The 17,982-nt window shown below is 50.2% G+C and overlaps 1 protein-coding gene across 1 annotated transcript in view; it reads left to right on the top strand.

Annotated features, from left to right (window-relative positions):
* The window catches only part of ADAMTS14 (ADAM metallopeptidase with thrombospondin type 1 motif 14), a gene marked incomplete at its 3' end in the record, with an annotated part of 71,765 nt that overhangs the window by 41,504 nt on the left and 12,279 nt on the right, over positions 1–17,982 (top strand). The window contains 4 exon segments of the mRNA XM_014940356.1: positions 5,602–5,685; positions 10,418–10,565; positions 15,691–15,796; positions 16,022–16,165. Coding sequence (XP_014795842.1) covers positions 5,602–5,685; positions 10,418–10,565; positions 15,691–15,796; positions 16,022–16,165 — 482 coding nt within the window.

The following is a 17,982-nucleotide window of genomic DNA, read 5'->3' as shown; positions in this document are numbered from 1 at the left end:
GCTATTAGGTCTCCCCGGAGCCTCCTCTTCTCCAGGCTGAACAACCCCAGCTCCCTCAGCCTGTCCTCGTAGCAGAGGTGCTCCAACCCCCTGATCATCCTTGTGGCCCTCCTCTGGACCCTCTCCATCAGGTCCATGTCCTTCTTATATTGAGGGCTCCAGACCTGCATCACCTTCCTTTCAAGTTGCTTGCCGGCCTCTCCACCAAAAATCAGAGGTTTTGGCTTGCCAGAATGCCTTTGCCCTGTGTGCTGGAGAAGGTGTATCGGAGCATATCTCCTAACTCCAAGCTGAGCATCACCGTGTCCACCCTGGCACGACCTGGCCCTCTCCATCCCTGATGCTGGGCTCTTGGGATGAATATTTGGCCATGTGGCAGCATTCCCTTGTCTTGCCTGCTGCCCGTGGGAGGGATCGTGGTGCTATGGAAGCAAAATTAGGGCATCCCCCAGCCACCGCGACTGGCTGAAGGGTGAGAGAAGGGCTGGGAAGCAGGGGGAGATCCGGCACCCCATAAGGGGAAGAGGAGAGGAAATGTTTCATGTCCTGCTTTGCTTTTCAGCCTCTTGTCACTCAGTTGGACTCCTTGGTTTTCTCCTCTGGGCTTCCCACCGCTCGCCCCTGATGCTCTCAAGTCTGGGGGTGGCCCCTCTTGGAGGAGATGAACTGAGCTGGGAGGTCTGTTAAGCCTCGGTATCCCCTGATTTGCTGAGGTTTTTTGGAGGATATTGCCCCTTATTTGGTTAAGGATGCAAAGGTACTTGGTGTTTTCCCATTGTTTCGGGTTACTAGGGAAACCCTGTGAGTCAGAGCCCACTCCAGGCTGGGACTTGCCCGGCTCCCCTCCGGCACGTTGGCAGAATTATTGTTCCCAGGGGGGACAAAGGCTGCTACTGAGACCCTGAGCAGGAGAAGGCTGGGTGTGTGTGTGTGTGTGTGGAAAATCAAACCTCCAGCTTTATTTTTAACCTGGGATTATCTGAAAAGCCAAGCTGGAGCATGGATTGCTTGAGAGACTGATTTGCCGAGCGCGGTGCCCTTGCAGGAGGGAGGCCAGTCTAAAATAATGGGCAAATTACAGTCCTTCTGGGGGGTGGGTTTGTTTTGGGGTGGTTCACAAGCCATCTCTTTGCTGATTGATAATTACAGAAAACCCCCCTGCTGGTTTCAAAAACCACCTCTTGATAGATGCTTCCACTTTTTCCCACCCCTTAGGTAGACTTGTGTGTTTGTTGCTATGTTTTTGGGACAACACAGCCTGTAGTTTAGATAACTGTGATAAAAACTTGGAGTCTTGCTCCGCAGAGCAAATCTCCCCTGTTTCCTCCGTTCCTCTGAATTGAGAACGTGGATAAGGTGGGTCAACCCTTGCAGAAGTCTTCCCGATGGTCTACATCCCTGCAGGGGCTGCAAGCACAACCCTTGCAGAAGTCTTCCTGGCGATGTGCATCCCTGATAAATGTGGTCAGGAGGACTTTTGCCTCTTGTCCCTACCCCTCAGCCCCAGCAAACAGGCTTGGGATGAATCCACCAGGGTGAAAAAACGGAGCGAGGGAATGAAAGAAAGGAGCTTAAAGATGACTTGGAGCTTAGAGATGATTCTGTGACTTGGCCGTTCTGCGTAAGCGATCCGGGGTTTTGAAATGTCAGCTATTCTGCTGGTTTGGCAAATTCTTCTTTTTGTGTGTGTGTGTGTGTGTGTGTCTCTCTCTCTCTCTCTCTCTTTGTTTTCCTTCCCTTGAAGAACGGCGAGGTCTGGCCGCTGCCAGCGCGGTTTGCTGTCGAGATCTGGCGTCTGGGGCTGCAAGAACTCGGGGCTGGCCAGACTTGCAGGGATTTAGGGAGGCAGCCTCGCTCGCTCCCCGTGCCAGCCAGGGTCGGGGTGGAGGGCGGGGGGCCATCCCCTTGCCCGATTTATGGAGCGTTTCGAGGTTTTCGTGTTCCTTTCCTTCTCGGCGAAGCCTTGGCATCGTCCCCTTGGCAGGGCTGGGGGCTTCGGAGGAGCCCGCGGGGAATCCTGCAGGTTGGCTTGGCTCTTGCTGGATCACCCTTTATGCACAGCTAGCCCTTAAGGGCAGGTCTGGTTTAGGTGAAAAAAAAATAAAATACCCTCTTTTAAATGAAATAGGAGAGCGTTTCTTGCCAGGTGACGGTATTAAAGAGGCTGGGGGCATCTGACCACATGGGTGCGAGGGATGAGAAGATCTTTATCCCAGCTGTTTTCAGAGAGGCAGGTCCCTTTACAGGAGTCCTTTGCTGAGCAGGTATTTTCTGGAGGGATTTTTTTTTTTTTTTTTTTTGACGACATTAACTCACTTAATGGCATCCGCAGAGGGCAGGGGGAGTTGTGCCAAGCTTGCAAACTGCTTTCTGGGCTGATTTCCATCCCCTCTGCTGGCTTGAACCAATTCCAGGGCAGGCTGATGGGCAGCAAGCACCGAGCCCTTTGGATTTTTTTTTTTTTTTTTTGTCTTTTTCGCTCAATCAATTATTTATATCTGCCTATTAAGGGAAGACTATAGCCTTGGGCAGTCTGGTTCCACATCTGCTTTCTGAATTAAAGGTCGCTGGGAGCTGGTAGCCTAAATGCTGCCCTCCCCTAGACACAACAGGGTTTGGGGTTAACCCTTTGGTTCAGAGGCTGGAGAGGTGCCTGGTCCTCGCTGGCTGGAGGAGAGTGGGATTTAGCACTGCTTTAAGAGGAAGATTTAGGGGATTAAATCCCATTTTGGAATTATAACAGCCTTTTGCATCTTAGCCCCTTAATGAGTTGTCTCTAGACCTAATGAGTGGTCCTGCTGCTGTCCGTAGCTGCTTCTCCAGCAAGGAGGAGGAAGGATGCGCAGTGCTGGGAGGGTGTTGATGAGTTTAGCTGTCAATCCCTGTGGAAAGTATTGCTGTTCCCAAATTTTCATTCTCCCAGGGTAGCTAATGTTGCCTGAGGGTGGCACATTTTGGGGCAGGGAGCTCTTCTCAGACCTGGGGACTATTTGCAGGCACTGCTGGTGAGAAGAGACATCACCGAGCAAAGCTCTTGCCCCAGCATCTCCTCTGCTTGTGTTCCTTCCTCCCCTGGATGTGACCCTTTTCTTCTCCCTGGGGGGTCTTCTAAGCATCCTGTGCTGCTCCCTTGGATGCTCTGAGTCATGGCAAGGTCAGGCAGTGGCTTGGCCAGGAGCTCCAGCCGGTGGAGAGGTCCCTAAGGCAGGAACATGATTCATCCCGATGAGTTGAGGGGTCCTCGGGAGCGGGGAGCAAGCAGGAGAGAGCTCGTGGATGATGCTGAGGTGCCGACCGAAGCGGGGGCTTAATGGTGCACCAGCTCCCAGCAAGTGCTGGTGGTGAAGGAAAATGCATAAAGATTTGGGGGAGTGAGGAAAATAGCCTTGTTTTTCCCCCTTGTTCTCCTGAACCATCCCCCAGGTCCAGCTCTCTGGCTCTTTAGGGCACATAGCCTGAAAAATACAGCATGTTTTTCATTTCTCCCTCTCTCCCCATTTCTCACTCTTTTTGTATTGCCTCTCATACGATATGCATTAAGGCTGGAATATTTTTCTGAAGGGTCACACTTCTGACGTGGGACTTCCCAGAGCTGCTAATGTTTTCTCTGGGATGCCAAAGCCTCCTACAGTCCAAAATCCAGGGCTGAGGGTGACCCCTCCACCCTGGGGTGTTGCAGCTCCGTGCTAGGATGGATGCTTTGTGCTTTGGTGGGACCACAGGTACGAGAGATGTTCACCATCCCTGGAGGTGTTCAAAAGACGGGTTGATGCAGTGCTGGGAGGTATGGTTTAGTGATGATGCTCCTTGTTTGTTGTGTGGGTGTCTATTTTTGTCAGTGAGGTTGACAGTTGGACAAGATGATCTTTAAGGTCCCTTCCAACCTAGAAGATTCTGTGTGATTCTGTGTATGTTTGCAGGAGGGAGCCCAGTTGCAGCACTGCACGACCTGCCTCACATCTGTGCATATTCCCTTCCTCCCCCTCCCAAAAAAAAAGAGTTTGCATCAAAAGAAATCCATCATATTCTCATTTGTCTTATAAAATGCTTTTAAAAGGTATTGGTGCAGCATTAAGGAGCATCCCAACCATGAGAAGCTGGGGATGGGTTGCGTGGCGTTGTCTTTCCACGCTGATGATGACCCTGCAGGGCTTCCAGCCTGTGCATCCAAAGGGATGCATTAATGGGGATGGACTGACAATTTATTTATTGATTTTACTTTTTAAAAAAAAAAAAAAAAAAATCAATTTTGCTGCATTTAAGACATGGCAGATCCGCACCACCTCTCTGCAAAGCTAGGAGCTGCTCCATGGGGAAATGTTAATGCTGGCTCTTCGGGTTTAAAAATGAGCAAAGTGGATATTTCAAAGAGAAGCACATGCTAAAAATCAGGGTCTTGTGGAGCACTCGTGGGAAACGACAGACTTGGATGCAGGGAGCAGTAGAGGGGTAGTTGTCACTCAACCCTCGAGTTCAAATGTAAGCTTAAAAAAGGGGAAAAAAAAAAAAAGGGAATGGTGGAAAAAAAGAGAGAAGTTCCCCTAAATCTGGCTTTATAATATTCATCAAGTCTGGAAAGGTATAATAGAGCCAAGGCAAGTTATTTCTCGCTTGGACAAAGTTGAAAAAGTGTGTTTTAATTTAGACATTAATTCTAGCCAATATTAAAAAGGGTTTTAATTTGACTTCCTCAGCTTCTGCACTGAGTCCCCGTTGGTGGCAGTGTTCATTTTGGAGACATTTGGGGAGTAAGAAAGTTCCATTCTCTAAAAATTCTCTTTTTTTTTTTTTTTCTGAGCTGTATTTTCGCCCGTGCTGTGAAGATGGGTGAAGGCTGGGGCAGGATCTCCTGCATTTGCATGGGTGGCTGTCACCACGCTCAGCTCTCGGGGACCTTTCTCATCTGGATTTTTTCCTTCTCTCGGTAGCCCTTAGGAGTAGAATTTGTTTATTCATCCTAGAAACGCAGAAGGGAAAGGGAAAGGGTTATTTCCTTTGGAAAGTCTTTTAATAGCCAACGTTGATTGATATTGACTCACAAGGCCCCGCTCTTCTTCTTATTGTATTGTCTTCTCCTGGGGTTTCTGAAGTGGTAGGTCAACTTTGACTCACCGGTGTAACTGAGTCACGCTCTTGCTTTGATACAATCATTTGCCTCTCCCCAAAAAGCCATTTTTCCTTTCCACCAAATGCGAGGATGCTGGAGTCCAAAGCATTTCCTTCCATCTGAGGAATTCATGCTCCGAAGAGGGCAATGGCTCATTGTGAGATGCTTCGTGGTGGAGGCAGCCCCCATGGGAAACACAAACCTTCCTCTGCTCTCTTGATGGGACGGGTGATGTCATTGACCATCTGAGCCACCCATCCTGGGAAATTTGGTGTATTCCAGCTTGGGTTTTTGACTTTATGGTTTTTACACATGGGAAAATTGAAAAAAAAAGAAGCTGGGTGTGGGAGGAGGGAGATGAGATCTTTGCACCTGGTCTTGTGTGGTCTTGGAAAGTCGGGTAGGATGCTGAATGTGTGACTGTGGAGGACAGGAGGAGCTTGAGAGCTGGGATGATCTTAACTTCTCTGGTTTTATTTCCCTCCCTTCTTCAGGTGGATGAAATTTATCATGACGAGTCCCTGGGTGTTCACATCAACATCGTGCTGGTCAGGATGATCATGGTGGGATACCGCCAGGTAAATACAGCTCTTGGATGTGGCAAGGAGGTGATGCTATTCAGGCTGGCCCCTGCTTTTTGGCCACTTGCCCAGCTTGAACCCTGCCCCGTGAGGGAAAGGGGGTGGCTGAAATGCAATATAGGCACAGCAGGCAGCTGCTGCTTCTCCCAAGGCTGGCAGGGATGCCATGGCTTAGTGTCTCATCACCATAATATTTAGGACTTAGGTAAGCCTTGGCTTGGGAAAATGTGGCCGTTCGGGTCAGCTGTCAAAGCCCAGTTGACAACTGTGCTGAGCAGGCATGAACTTGAACTCTTGTCCAGCTGGTTTCTGGAGCCTGAAGGTCTGGAGAACCCCCATAGCTGTCGAGCCCCAGGGCAAAGAGACAACCCTGAGGAGACGGCGGGTGGCTGCCATCGGTCTTTGCTTGCTCTGGGGTGTGGGAAGAACCCATAAGAGGCTTCCTCAGAAGCTCTGGGGTGGCAGTAGATGCTGGGACAAAGGTGGCTTCCCAAATTGGCAGGAGGTGGATATTAGTGAGGAGAAGCCTAGGCCAGGATCTCATGTATCCCAGCCTTGACTCAGCAGCCCTGGGAGGCTTTGCTGGCTGTCCCACAGCTCTCGGGTGGCTTGGGCAAGGGCAGAAAAAGCACGGGGAGGTTTCATGTGGTTTCTCAGGTTGCATTTAGTTTTTTTTTTTAAAGGCTCATTTGAGCTTGGCAGCTGAAAGATTTCCTGTAAAACAATGTGATTTGCTACACTTCTTGCAGCAAGCCCTTATCCCACATGATGCGTTCTAGCAAGGGCATTAATGAGTCAACACGGTGATGTCTGTCTACGTGTGTGGTCCACAAATAAGGCCCATTACATCTTGGAAAAAAAAAACCAAAACAACCCTGCTTGTTACAGAAATCTGCTTGGCTGGCAGAAACCCAGTTCCTCCTAGAGAACCAGGGATGAGCAGATGTTTAAATCCAGGCGAGACCTCAGCTCACTGCTGTTTAGGTCTGGTGCTTCCTGTGGCTTCTTGTGTCCCACCTCGCACTTTGTGGGATAAAACCTCCATGGCTTCCACTTCAGGGCCAAGGGAAGGGCAATATTTCTCACCTTTCTTCCCACCGCTGCGGCTCAGCAGGTACCTGCCTGAGAGCATAATTTATTTTGCAGAGCAGTATTCAATTTATAGAGCATAATTTATAGAGCGTAATTTTGCAAAATGCTTTTTTTTTTTTTTTTTTCTGAGCTGTATTTTCGCCCGTGCTGTGAAGATGGGTGAAGGCTGGGGCAGGATCTCCTGCATTTGCATGGGTGGCTGTCACCACGCTCAGCTCTCGGGGACCTTTCTCATCTGGATTTTTTCCTTCTCTCGGTAGCCCTTAGGAGTAGAATTTGTTTATTCATCCTAGAAACGCAGAAGGGAAAGGGAAAGGGTTATTTCCTTTGGAAAGTCTTTTAATAGCCAACGTTGATTGATATTGACTCACAAGGCCCCGCTCTTCTTCTTATTGTATTGTCTTCTCCTGGGGTTTCTGAAGTGGTAGGTCAACTTTGACTCACCGGTGTAACTGAGTCACGCTCTTGCTTTGATACAATCATTTGCCTCTCCCCAAAAAGCCATTTTTCCTTTCCACCAAATGCGAGGATGCTGGAGTCCAAAGCATTTCCTTCCATCTGAGGAATTCATGCTCCGAAGAGGGCAATGGCTCATTGTGAGATGCTTCGTGGTGGAGGCAGCCCCCATGGGAAACACAAACCCTCCTCTGCTCTCTTGATGGGACGGGTGATGTCATTGACCATATGAGCCACCCATCCTGGGAAATTTGGTGTATTCCAGCTTGGGTTTTTGACTTTATGGTTTTTACACATGGGAAAATTGAAAAAAAAAGAAGCTGGGTGTGGGAGGAGGGAGATGAGATCTTTGCACCTGGTCTTGTGTGGTCTTGGAAAGTCGGGTAGGATGCTGAATGTGTGACTGTGGAGGACAGGAGGAGCTTGAGAGCTGGGATGATCTTAACTTCTCTGGTTTTATTTCCCTCCCTTCTTCAGGTGGATGAAATTTATCATGACGAGTCCCTGGGTGTTCACATCAACATCGTGCTGGTCAGGATGATCATGGTGGGATACCGCCAGGTAAATACAGCTCTTGGATGTGGCAAGGAGGTGATGCTATTCAGGCTGGCCCCTGCTTTTTGGCCACTTGCCCAGCTTGAACCCTGCCCCGTGAGGGAAAGGGGGTGGCTGAAATGCAATATAGGCACAGCAGGCAGCTGCTGCTTCTCCCAAGGCTGGCAGGGATGCCATGGCTTAGTGTCTCATCACCATAATATTTAGGACTTAGGTAAGCCTTGGCTTGGGAAAATGTGGCCGTTCGGGTCAGCTGTCAAAGCCCAGTTGACAACTGTGCTGAGCAGGCATGAACTTGAACTCTTGTCCAGCTGGTTTCTGGAGCCTGAAGGTCTGGAGAACCCCCATAGCTGTCGAGCCCCAGGGCAAAGAGACAACCCTGAGGAGACGGCGGGTGGCTGCCATCGGTCTTTGCTTGCTCTGGGGTGTGGGAAGAACCCATAAGAGGCTTCCTCAGAAGCTCTGGGGTGGCAGTAGATGCTGGGACAAAGGTGGCTTCCCAAATTGGCAGGAGGTGGATATTAGTGAGGAGAAGCCTAGGCCAGGATCTCATGTATCCCAGCCTTGACTCAGCAGCCCTGGGAGGCTTTGCTGGCTGTCCCACAGCTCTCGGGTGGCTTGGGCAAGGGCAGAAAAAGCACGGGGAGGTTTCATGTGGTTTCTCAGGTTGCATTTAGTTTTTTTTTTTAAAGGCTCATTTGAGCTTGGCAGCTGAAAGATTTCCTGTAAAACAATGTGATTTGCTACACTTCTTGCAGCAAGCCCTTATCCCACATGATGCGTTCTAGCAAGGGCATTAATGAGTCAACACGGTGATGTCTGTCTACGTGTGTGGTCCACAAATAAGGCCCATTACATCTTGGAAAAAAAAAACCAAAACAACCCTGCTTGTTACAGAAATCTGCTTGGCTGGCAGAAACCCAATTCCTCCTAGAGAACCAGGGATGAGCAGATGTTTGAATCCAGGCGAGACCTCAGCTCACTGCTGTTTAGGTCTGGTGCTTCCTGTGGCTTCTTGTGTCCCACCTCGCACTTTGTGGGATAAAACCTCCATGGCTTCCACTTCAGGGCCAAGGGAAGGGCAATATTTCTCACCTTTCTTCCCACCGCTGCGGCTCAGCAGGTACCTGCCTGAGAGCATAATTTATTTTGCAGAGCAGTATTCAATTTATAGAGCATAATTTATAGAGCGTAATTTTGCAAAATGCTAATCTTGAACGAAAATAAAGATGAAGGAAGAGGTGACTGCTATGAAACAGTCCTGGGCACCTCCATCTCCTTTCTAGAAGGGTCTCAGTCTCTGTGGGTCAAGTTCTATAGGGAAGCATTACTCTGCTCATCTCTGAGCATCAGCATCTTGCAGCATCTTGACCAGGAGCCTGTGCAGGAGCTGAGAATCTGAGTCCTCTTGGCTTCCCAGCCTCTCTCCACTTTTATCTACTGCTGCCCCAAGCACTTGTGTGAGTGAGGAGGGTCATATTCCCAGCCTCTCTCCTCTTTTATCTACTGCTGCCCCGAGCACTTGTGTGACTGAGGAGGGTCATACAGGGTCTCAGTCTCTGTGGGTCAAGTTCTATAGGGAAGCATTACTCTGCTCATCTCTGAGCATCAGCATCTTGCAGCATCTTGACCAGGAGCCTGTGCAGGAGCTGAGAATCTGAGTCCTCTTGGCTTCCCAGCCTCTCTCCACTTTTATCTACTGCTGCCCCAAGCACTTGTGTGAGTGAGGAGGGTCATAACCCTCCTGTACCAGACCACATCCATTTGTGGCAATGATTTCCTTGCTGCTTTTAAGTAAAAAGAAGGTGCAAGATGCTTTGGAGATGCAAAGAGGGATGTTGTTTCTTCTAACGGTGGAGAACTGCTGCTTAGGAGTCTTTCTGACCCCAAAACTCTGGGCAGGCTCCTTCTCCCCGACTAAATTACCCATCATTACCCATGAGCAAGCAGTGTGCTCTTGTGGCCAGGAAGGCCAACGGAATCCTGGGCTGTGTAGGGAAGAGTGTGGCCAGCAGGTCAAGGGAAGTCATTCTCCCCCTCTGCTCTGCACTGGGGAGGCCACAACTGGAATACTGCGTCCAGTTCTGGGCTCCCCAGTTCAAGAGGGACAGGGAACTACTGGAAAGAGTCCAGCGTAGGGCTACAAAGATGATTCAAGGATTGGAGCATCTCCCTTATGAGGAGAGGCTGAAAGAGCTGGGACTCTTTAGTCTGGAGAAGAGAAGGCTGAGGGGAGACCCTATTAATGCTGACAAGGATCTCAAGGGCGGGATGAGGGAGGAGGGAACCAGACTCTTTTCAGTGGTTCCCAGTGAGAGGACGAGGGGCAACGGGCACAAGTTGGAACAGAAAGGGTTCCACTTGAATATGAGGAAGAACTTTTTCACGGTGAGGGTGATGGAGCCCTGGAACAGGCTGCCCAGGGAGGGTGTGGAGTCCCCTTCTTTGGAGATTTTCAAGACCTGCCTGGATGCTCCTGAGTAACCTGCTCTGACAAGCTCTAGGCAATCCTGCTTTGGCAGGGGAGTTGGACTGGATGATCTCTATGGTCCCTTCCAACTCTAAAAATTCAGTGAAATTCAGTGAAATCTTTTTTATTTTTTTTTTTATTTACTTCTTTACCCAGTCAGTCAGCCTCATAGAGCGAGGGAACCCGTCTCGGAGCCTGGAGCAGGTCTGCCGCTGGGCTCACTCGCAGCAGCGCTCCGACCCGGAGCACGCCGAGTACCACGACCACGCCGTGTTCCTCACCAGGCAAGATTTTGGCCCCGCAGGTATGCAAGGTACTGTACTTATCTCGATCAGGTACGTGCAGTTTGCTGGGGGAAAGCCAGCAAGGGGAGAGGATTTCTTGCGAACACAGTCTGTTTCTTGGCCAGCAAGGTCCGGAAAAAGGTTATAAAAATTGGTATATTTTTTTTTTTTTAATGTGAAGTAGAAGAAAGACAGACTTAATCCAGAACATCAACCTGAACGGGTAAAGAAATTCTCTTTATTCATTCTGCCCTTACTTCGGCTTCATGCACCAATCCTCCTCTTGTCCCAAAGTGCCCTAAGCAGCCCAATAATGACATAAAAATGATGGAATACCACAGGGAGCTTCATGGAGCCAGTCAGTCCTTTCTGTCCTCTGGAGGACCTTTAGAACCTGGTTTTACATGGGTTGGTTTCTTGGCCCTCTTAGGACTGGACATGGGTGCATTGAGTAAATCCTGGGCCAAAGAGGAGGTCAGAACGAGTCATGGCTATAGTCCTCTCATCTCTTGGTGCAGAGGCTGACGTGGTCTGAGAAGTTACATACCTAGGCAAAAAATTTTAAAAATTGCAGGAAGAGCTTCTGGCATTTCATGGCTCCATTAGAAACGTGGATGCTTTGGTATTTAAAAATTGCAGGAAGAGCTTCTGGCATTCCATGGCTCCATTAGAAACGTGGATGCTTGGTGGCTCAGTGACTTCTCCCAGTTCTCCTAAGCCTGCTGCCTCCAGATTGCCAATTCCTTCCCATGCTGGTGGCAGGGTTTGATTTTCCTATCAGGAGGCTCCCTTTGATGCTATGAGTGTGCTGGTAATGTCACACTGATTTGGAGCACGAGTCCTTCTGGCATGCATGGGAGGAAGGAAAGGTGGAGAAGGAGTTCTGTCCTTGCCTCAGGTACCTCTCTGAAAAGGTTCTCCCTGCAGCAGGGGATGAACTGCAGGAGGCATCCAGCTGGAAGCCCTCTTGAACGTTGGCCATCAAAGAACAGAGCTTGGGTTGTGCCAGCAGCCTCCTCACTGAGCCTTGTTGACCTGCCTTGGGCACCTCATCTGGAGTCACATGGCAGCGTGGGTGAAATACCAGGTTTTGTATCGTTTTCCTAGACCCTTCCTGGCAAAGTGACTGTGTCCAAAGGCATTGCTGAGAGGACCTTTTTTGGCATGTTGGCAGGAGTCAGAACTGAAATTCCCCTTGGTGGGAAGGAGTCGTGAGATTGATGCCCTCCTCTAGGGATACTTGTTCCAGCTCCTTCTGTTTCCTGTGGATCTGGCTCCCTGCTTTTCATGCATCTCTGGGATGGATGTTTGCTTTCTGCAGAAGTCCCCATGGCTGCCATGTCCTTGCCTGGCTGTGTTGCATGGCACAAGGTGCTCCTCACCCACTGGGAACTACCCTCTTGTTGGGCTGCTGGAATAGTAACAATTTGCTTACTCTGGCTTCTTTTCCTCAAAATGATGTCCTTTGAGTTCCCTATCATCCCTTTTCAGCTCAGGGCTATATGCAATGAAGGACCAGACTGTGGCATCTCCAATACTTGGTCATGGCTTATGTTCACAAGTGGTTTGCTGGGGTGAGGGCAAATACCTGCTGGCTTCTTTAGCCCCTGCTGTAGAGTGTATGTGCTGGTTGGGAAGCATGAAGTGTCTGCTCTGCTCATATGTACCCTGATGTTGAGCTGAAGGCAGCAATGGTCAACAAGCTGGTCAACAAGCTACATCAACAAGCTGGGAGAAAGGAAGCCTTTGAGGATGAAATCCTCCAAGTCACAGGGACCTGGGGATGGAGCCTAAATGTCAAGCCCATGCTTAGCTTGATGTCTCCTCACTCCTTACAGTTGTGTGCCCAGTTAGCAATGGAGATGGGGCTAAATCTGACTCGTTGAGCATGCAGTCCTCATAGCCCAGCCTATTTCCATGCTGGCAAGCCACCCATGCTCCATGACCACATCCCCACCAGGCATGGCTCATACCTCCCTGTGTTGTGTCACCTCCCCTTGGTGACAACCAGACCAACATCTGGTCTAGCACGGCACTGGTTAAGCTGGATGCAAGTCCTTGGTTCTTCTCCGTTGCAGATCCAAGCTGAGCCCTGAAGGAGGTTTACAAAAACTTCTCGGTGCTGGCAACATGCTTGTGGCATCTCTTGATGGGATGGGATCAGTCATGGCCAACGCAGAGTAATTTTGGAAAGCTGATGCAATTGTTGCTTTGGGAATTGAGAGAAGCTGGAAGGCATGAAGGGATGGGCAAGGAGGGACAGCTGAGCTGCGCTGGCCTCACGTGTGGGCTGGAAATAAACCTCTGCCCTTCAAAGAGAAATGCCTTTTGGTGGTGGACAGATGGGCTGTAAATTATTAATTGCTGCTGCTGAAGCAGTGTCTAAACCAGAGGAGTGCCTTGTCCCTCTGCAGTGGGTTGGGCATGGAGGGCTTTCTGACCCAGGCTGGAGGATGCTTTTGCTTAGACTGAATTTGTTGCCCCGTAATCACCCATGGTTGGCCTTTGAGCAGGCTGGTGGTCCTCATAGAAAGTCAGAAAGGCCAAAGGCAGGTAGGAGATGTCCATAAAGAAGAATAAAGTGCATTTAGAGGAAGCAAGAGACTGGCTGGTGTCTTGCTGGTGTGGTGAGGACATGCTGTTTCTGTGTGCATGTCTGGTAAGTGTTTGCAGGCTAATCTAGTCTTTACCAATTAAGTATTTTCCAAGTAGTTACTTCTTGCCATTGTTCTCTGTGGAGAACCCTTTAGTTCTTCCCATTCCCACTGGGGTCTTGATTTTGAGAGGCCAGTGTCTGCTTTGCTGAGCATCTACCTTTTCATATCCCTTTGTCCCACCTCCTGTCCCAGACGTTGAGGGCCTCTTTGGGAATTTTTCCCATTTTCATCCTGGACAAAATATATTTGCTCTCACCTGGTCCAGAAAACTTTCCACATCTTTGCTCTTTCTTGCAGAAAATTTCATGGGGTGGAGGGGAATCTTTTAAAGACATTTATCCAGGATTTGACTCATTACTGTGTGGTTAAACCCAATTCTGTCTCCCAAACTCTTAGGTTTCTGTTACCTTTTGCTTTCTTTTTGACTACAGCGCCCACTGAGCGTGGCATTTCTCTGCTCTCTTTCTGAAGTTGTTTTAGTTTATTTGTTCATTTGGAGTGAGCCTCGTTGCCCGCTTGAATGTGGAGAAGATGAAAAACAAATGTGTCCTCCAGTAAAACAAAACCCGGAGGGGATTTAATGAAGCTGCTTGGAGAAGATCCTTGTCATTGCGGAGGTTTCTCCGGGGTTATGTGATGCTTTGCAGGCAGAAATGAGCTCACTCTGTACGTAATGAGAGTGGGATACTTATTTAATTTTGGGTGCTTTGCTCAGTGAATTGGGTTCACCTGACCTCCTTCACTTGGAGCACAGGCAAAAATGCATCCATGGCTTCCCACAAAATGCCACGAGAGCCAGCCCTTCAAAAGTTTGTGTCTGGGCTTATTTCGAAAAATTAAATTACTGTGACGAGAGAAGTTTCCTTTACAAGTTCCAGTGCAGATGGACACCCTGGAAAACCTGCGCTCAGCCGATAAAATAGAAATATTGAGGGAAACACTTGCCCAAAACCCCCTTGGTTTTGCCTTACACCTGGGGTAATGGTAATTTCTGGGTGTCCAGGGGTGCAGCAGCAACCTGTCCCTTGTCCCATCAGGCATCTGATCTTCTCAGTGTCCCTGCAAAGTCAGCCACTGTTGACTTTCGGGCAGAGCTGTAGGAAACCTTTTATTTTTTGCTTTAATCTCTTCTCCTTGGCCAGCTGTGTGGTGCCGGGACCCACCCGCTCATTCAGCTTCGGAATTAAGCCGAGCTCAATGGTGTCCTTTCCTCTCCACCTTCTTCCAGGACAATTAGTCACAAGTTGCTGGCTTGATGGCGAGTGGCCCACGAGGATGGTGATGGGTGGGCTCCGTGGATGCTGTGTTTGAGCCCAGGGTGTGTGCAGGAGGGCAGGCGTAGGGGTTGTGAATCCACCCTCGGGTCACCCGCACCCCTTTTCCTCCTGCAGCTCAAGCCTCCCTCTTGGCTCACTGAGCTTTCCTCTTGGAGCATCCCTGTCCCCAGGGCAGAGTTATCCAGCATGGTCCTACCCTGCTTTTGCCTCTCGGACCTGTAAGTCCTTCCTTCACTAACTTCCTTTCCCTTGATGCCAAAAAGGGGCAGTCTTTTAAAAAAAAAAAAAAAAAAAAAAAAAAATAAATTGGGAAGTAAATTCTAGAAGGTGCCAAGGAATTAATCGAATTGGGCAGAAATAATGCGAGAAAAAAATAAAAAAAAAAGGAAAATGAACCAAAATAGAGGTGAGATGTTGCTGAATGGGTGAGGGGAAGGCTTCCCTGCCTGCAGCTGCCCTACTGCACTGCACTTGATCGAGGGCTGGGGGGCTGGGGAGGTGCATGGTCCTCCCTGGGTCTGTCTGGGGCTGGCGTGGGTGCATTGCAGGGGTCCCCCGTAGAGGCTGTATTTTTAGCTCTGGGTGGGGGGCAGCTCATGCTTTTTGTTCTTCTCTCTTCCTTTCTTATCTCTTTGTTTTTATTTTTTGATAAAGAAGGATGCAGGGATGCCATTTGTGGGCTGGGAGGTGGTGGTCACTGACACCGATAAAGCCCCCGCGGGTCCCTTGGCTGCCCTCTCACCAGCCAAGGTGTGTTGGCACCTTGTAACGTCAGCCTGGTTTTGGCACTGGCAGCTGGGATGGTCGTACTGGTGAGCAGATCCTTGGGCTGCTGTCCAAGGGACCTGGGCAACTTCTCCTCCTCGGTGCCTTCCTCTTCATTTTCCCTTCCTGTTGCAGTGAAGCCTCGCCGGGAGCTGAGCCCCCTCTTAATTTTGCCTTGTGCCAGACCTCCACTAGGAGGACAATCCAGGAGAAGGACAGGAGGTTTCGCAGCTCCTTCTCTGTCCCACGGCTGTAAGAGATGTGTGGATGCTGGTGGACATCACCACTGAAACAGGAGTTTTTGAAGGCGCCCAGCTTTGCCTCCGGCTGGCCGGGCTGTGGGGGTGGTTTTTTTTTTTTTTAACTTTTCATTTTTTTTCCCCTCCCTCTCTCAAAGGTTTTCTCTTTCCTCTATTCCTCTCTCCTTCCCTTCTCGCTTGCCCCAGGCTACGCGCCGGTGACGGGGATGTGCCACCCGCTGCGCAGCTGCACCCTCAACCACGAAGATGGCTTCTCCTCGGCCTTTGTTGTCGCCCATGAGACCGGCCACGTGTAAGTCATGGGGACAGAGCTGACTGTCCCCTCCGGTGGCATTTCCCCTTCCTCCAAGGGGTGTGGTAGGGGCAGCATCACTGCAGTGGTGGGGCTACCAGCGTGGTGGTGCCTCTTTCTTCACAAATGGACTTTCTACTGGTGTAGGCCTGTGCACCACTGTGGAACGAATGTGCTGGTGTAAATGCTCCAGGAACCCCACTTTACACCAGTTTTTCCCACCAGGTTAGGCATGGAGCACGACGGCCAGGGCAACCGCTGCGCTGACGAGACCAGCATGGGGAGCATCATGGCGCCGCTGGTCCAGGCCGCCTTCCACCGCTACCACTGGTCCCGCTGCAGCAAGCAGGAGCTCAACCGCTACATTCAGTAAGTCAGTTTTCATGGAATCACGGAATTGTCAGAGTTGGAAGGGACCTCCAGAGACCATCCAGTCCAACTCCCCTGCCAAAGCAGGGTTGCCCAGAGCACATCACTCAGGGGGGCATCCAGGAGGGTCTTGAAGATCTCCAGAGAAGGGGACTCCACACCCTCCCTGGGCAGCCTCTTCCAGGGCTCTGCCACCCTCACCCCATAGAAGTTTTTTCTCATATTTGAGTGGAACTTCCCATGTTCCAGCTTGTGCCCGTTGCCCATTGTCCTATCGCTGGAAACCACTGAAAAGAGTCCGGCTCTGACATCCTTCAACCCACCCTTTAGATACATATAAACATAAATAAGGTCTCCCCTCAGTCTTCACTTGTCCATGCTAGAGTCCCAGCTCTCTCAGCCTCTCCTCATCAGGGAGATGCTCCAATCCCTCCATCATCTTTGTTGCCCTATGCTGGACTCTCTCCAGTAGTTCCCTGTCCCTCTTGAACTGGGGAGCCCAGAACTGGATGCAGGATTCCAGTTGTGGCCTCACCAGTGCAGAGTAGAGGGGAAGAATGACTTCCCTGGACCTGCTGGCCACACTCTTCCCTACGCAGCCCAGGATTCCATTGGCCCCCTTGGCCACAAGGGCACATTGCTGGCGCATGGAAAGTGTACTATCTACCAGGACTCCCAGATCCTTCTCCTCAGTAGTGCTTCCCAGAAGATCCATCCCTAATCTGCGTTGGTGCCTGGGGTTCTCAGGGGGATGTTCTTGCCTTTTAATCAGAGGGATGTTCTCCCTTTGGATGGTGAAGCTCCTGTGTGAAGCAGGCGGTGGACAGGTCCCTGTTGGGATTGCTTGTTTGGGCCAGAATAGCAAAACCGGGTCCGTGGGAAGTTATTTTCTCATTTTCTTCTGCTGACAGCTTTGATTCCTCGCACGAGTCTGAATTGGCTTTGGTCTGTGGAGGCTGGGGGGCTGATAGGAGCCTGATAAAAGCTGGACATGTCAGCAAGAGCAAGAGTTTGCAGAAGCTCTGTGGTGGAGCCCAGATCCAGATTTCAAATATTCTTGGCATTTGCTTTGGACAGCCTGCGTGGTTTCCCTTTTGGGCTATAAAATGTTGTGTGCTGCATAATAAAAAAGTGTAGAAACAGGCCAGGAGGTTTCTGTGTGTTGGAACCAAGACGAGCAGCAGGAAAGCAGGTGGCAGTGGGGGGACCCACTAGTGTCAAGGTCCTCTGTCCCCTAGGGAGTTGCAGGCAGTGGGGGGATGCTTGTCTTTAGGGGACTCTGTTCGGTTTGTCTTTACTGGAAACATGTTTCCCAGCAGTGGGTAGTTAGCATCAGTGCCAAGATCATAGAATCATTGAATTGTCCAGGTTGGAAGGGACCTGCAAGATCATCTAGTCCAACCATCAACCTCACTCTGATAAAACCCATCACTAAACCATGTCTCTAAGCACTATGGCAACCCGGCTTTTCAATACCTCCAGGGATGGGGCCTCCACCACTTCCCTGGGCAGCCCAGTCCAAGGCTTCAGAACCCTTTCTGTGTCAACATTTTCCTACTCTCCAATCTGAACCTCCCCTGGTGCAACTTGAGGCCATTTCCTCTTGTCCCATCGCCTGTTCCTTGGGAGAAGAGACCGACCCCCCCTGGCTACACCCTCCTTTCAGGGAGTTGGAGAGAGCCAGAAGGTCTCCCCTCAGCCTCCTTTTCTCCAGGCTGAACACCCCCAGCTCCCTCAGCCTCTCCTCAGGAGACTTGTTCTCCAAAAGATAATGCAGAGTTCTCAATATCTGAATTTGGAGAGAGGGCTGGACGTGG

This window comes from Calidris pugnax, unplaced genomic scaffold, assembly GCF_001431845.1.
Source record: "Calidris pugnax isolate Ruff unplaced genomic scaffold, ASM143184v1 scaffold39, whole genome shotgun sequence".
Lineage (NCBI taxonomy): Eukaryota > Metazoa > Chordata > Aves > Charadriiformes > Scolopacidae > Calidris > Calidris pugnax.
This window is presented reverse-complemented; position numbering and strand designations above follow the sequence as displayed.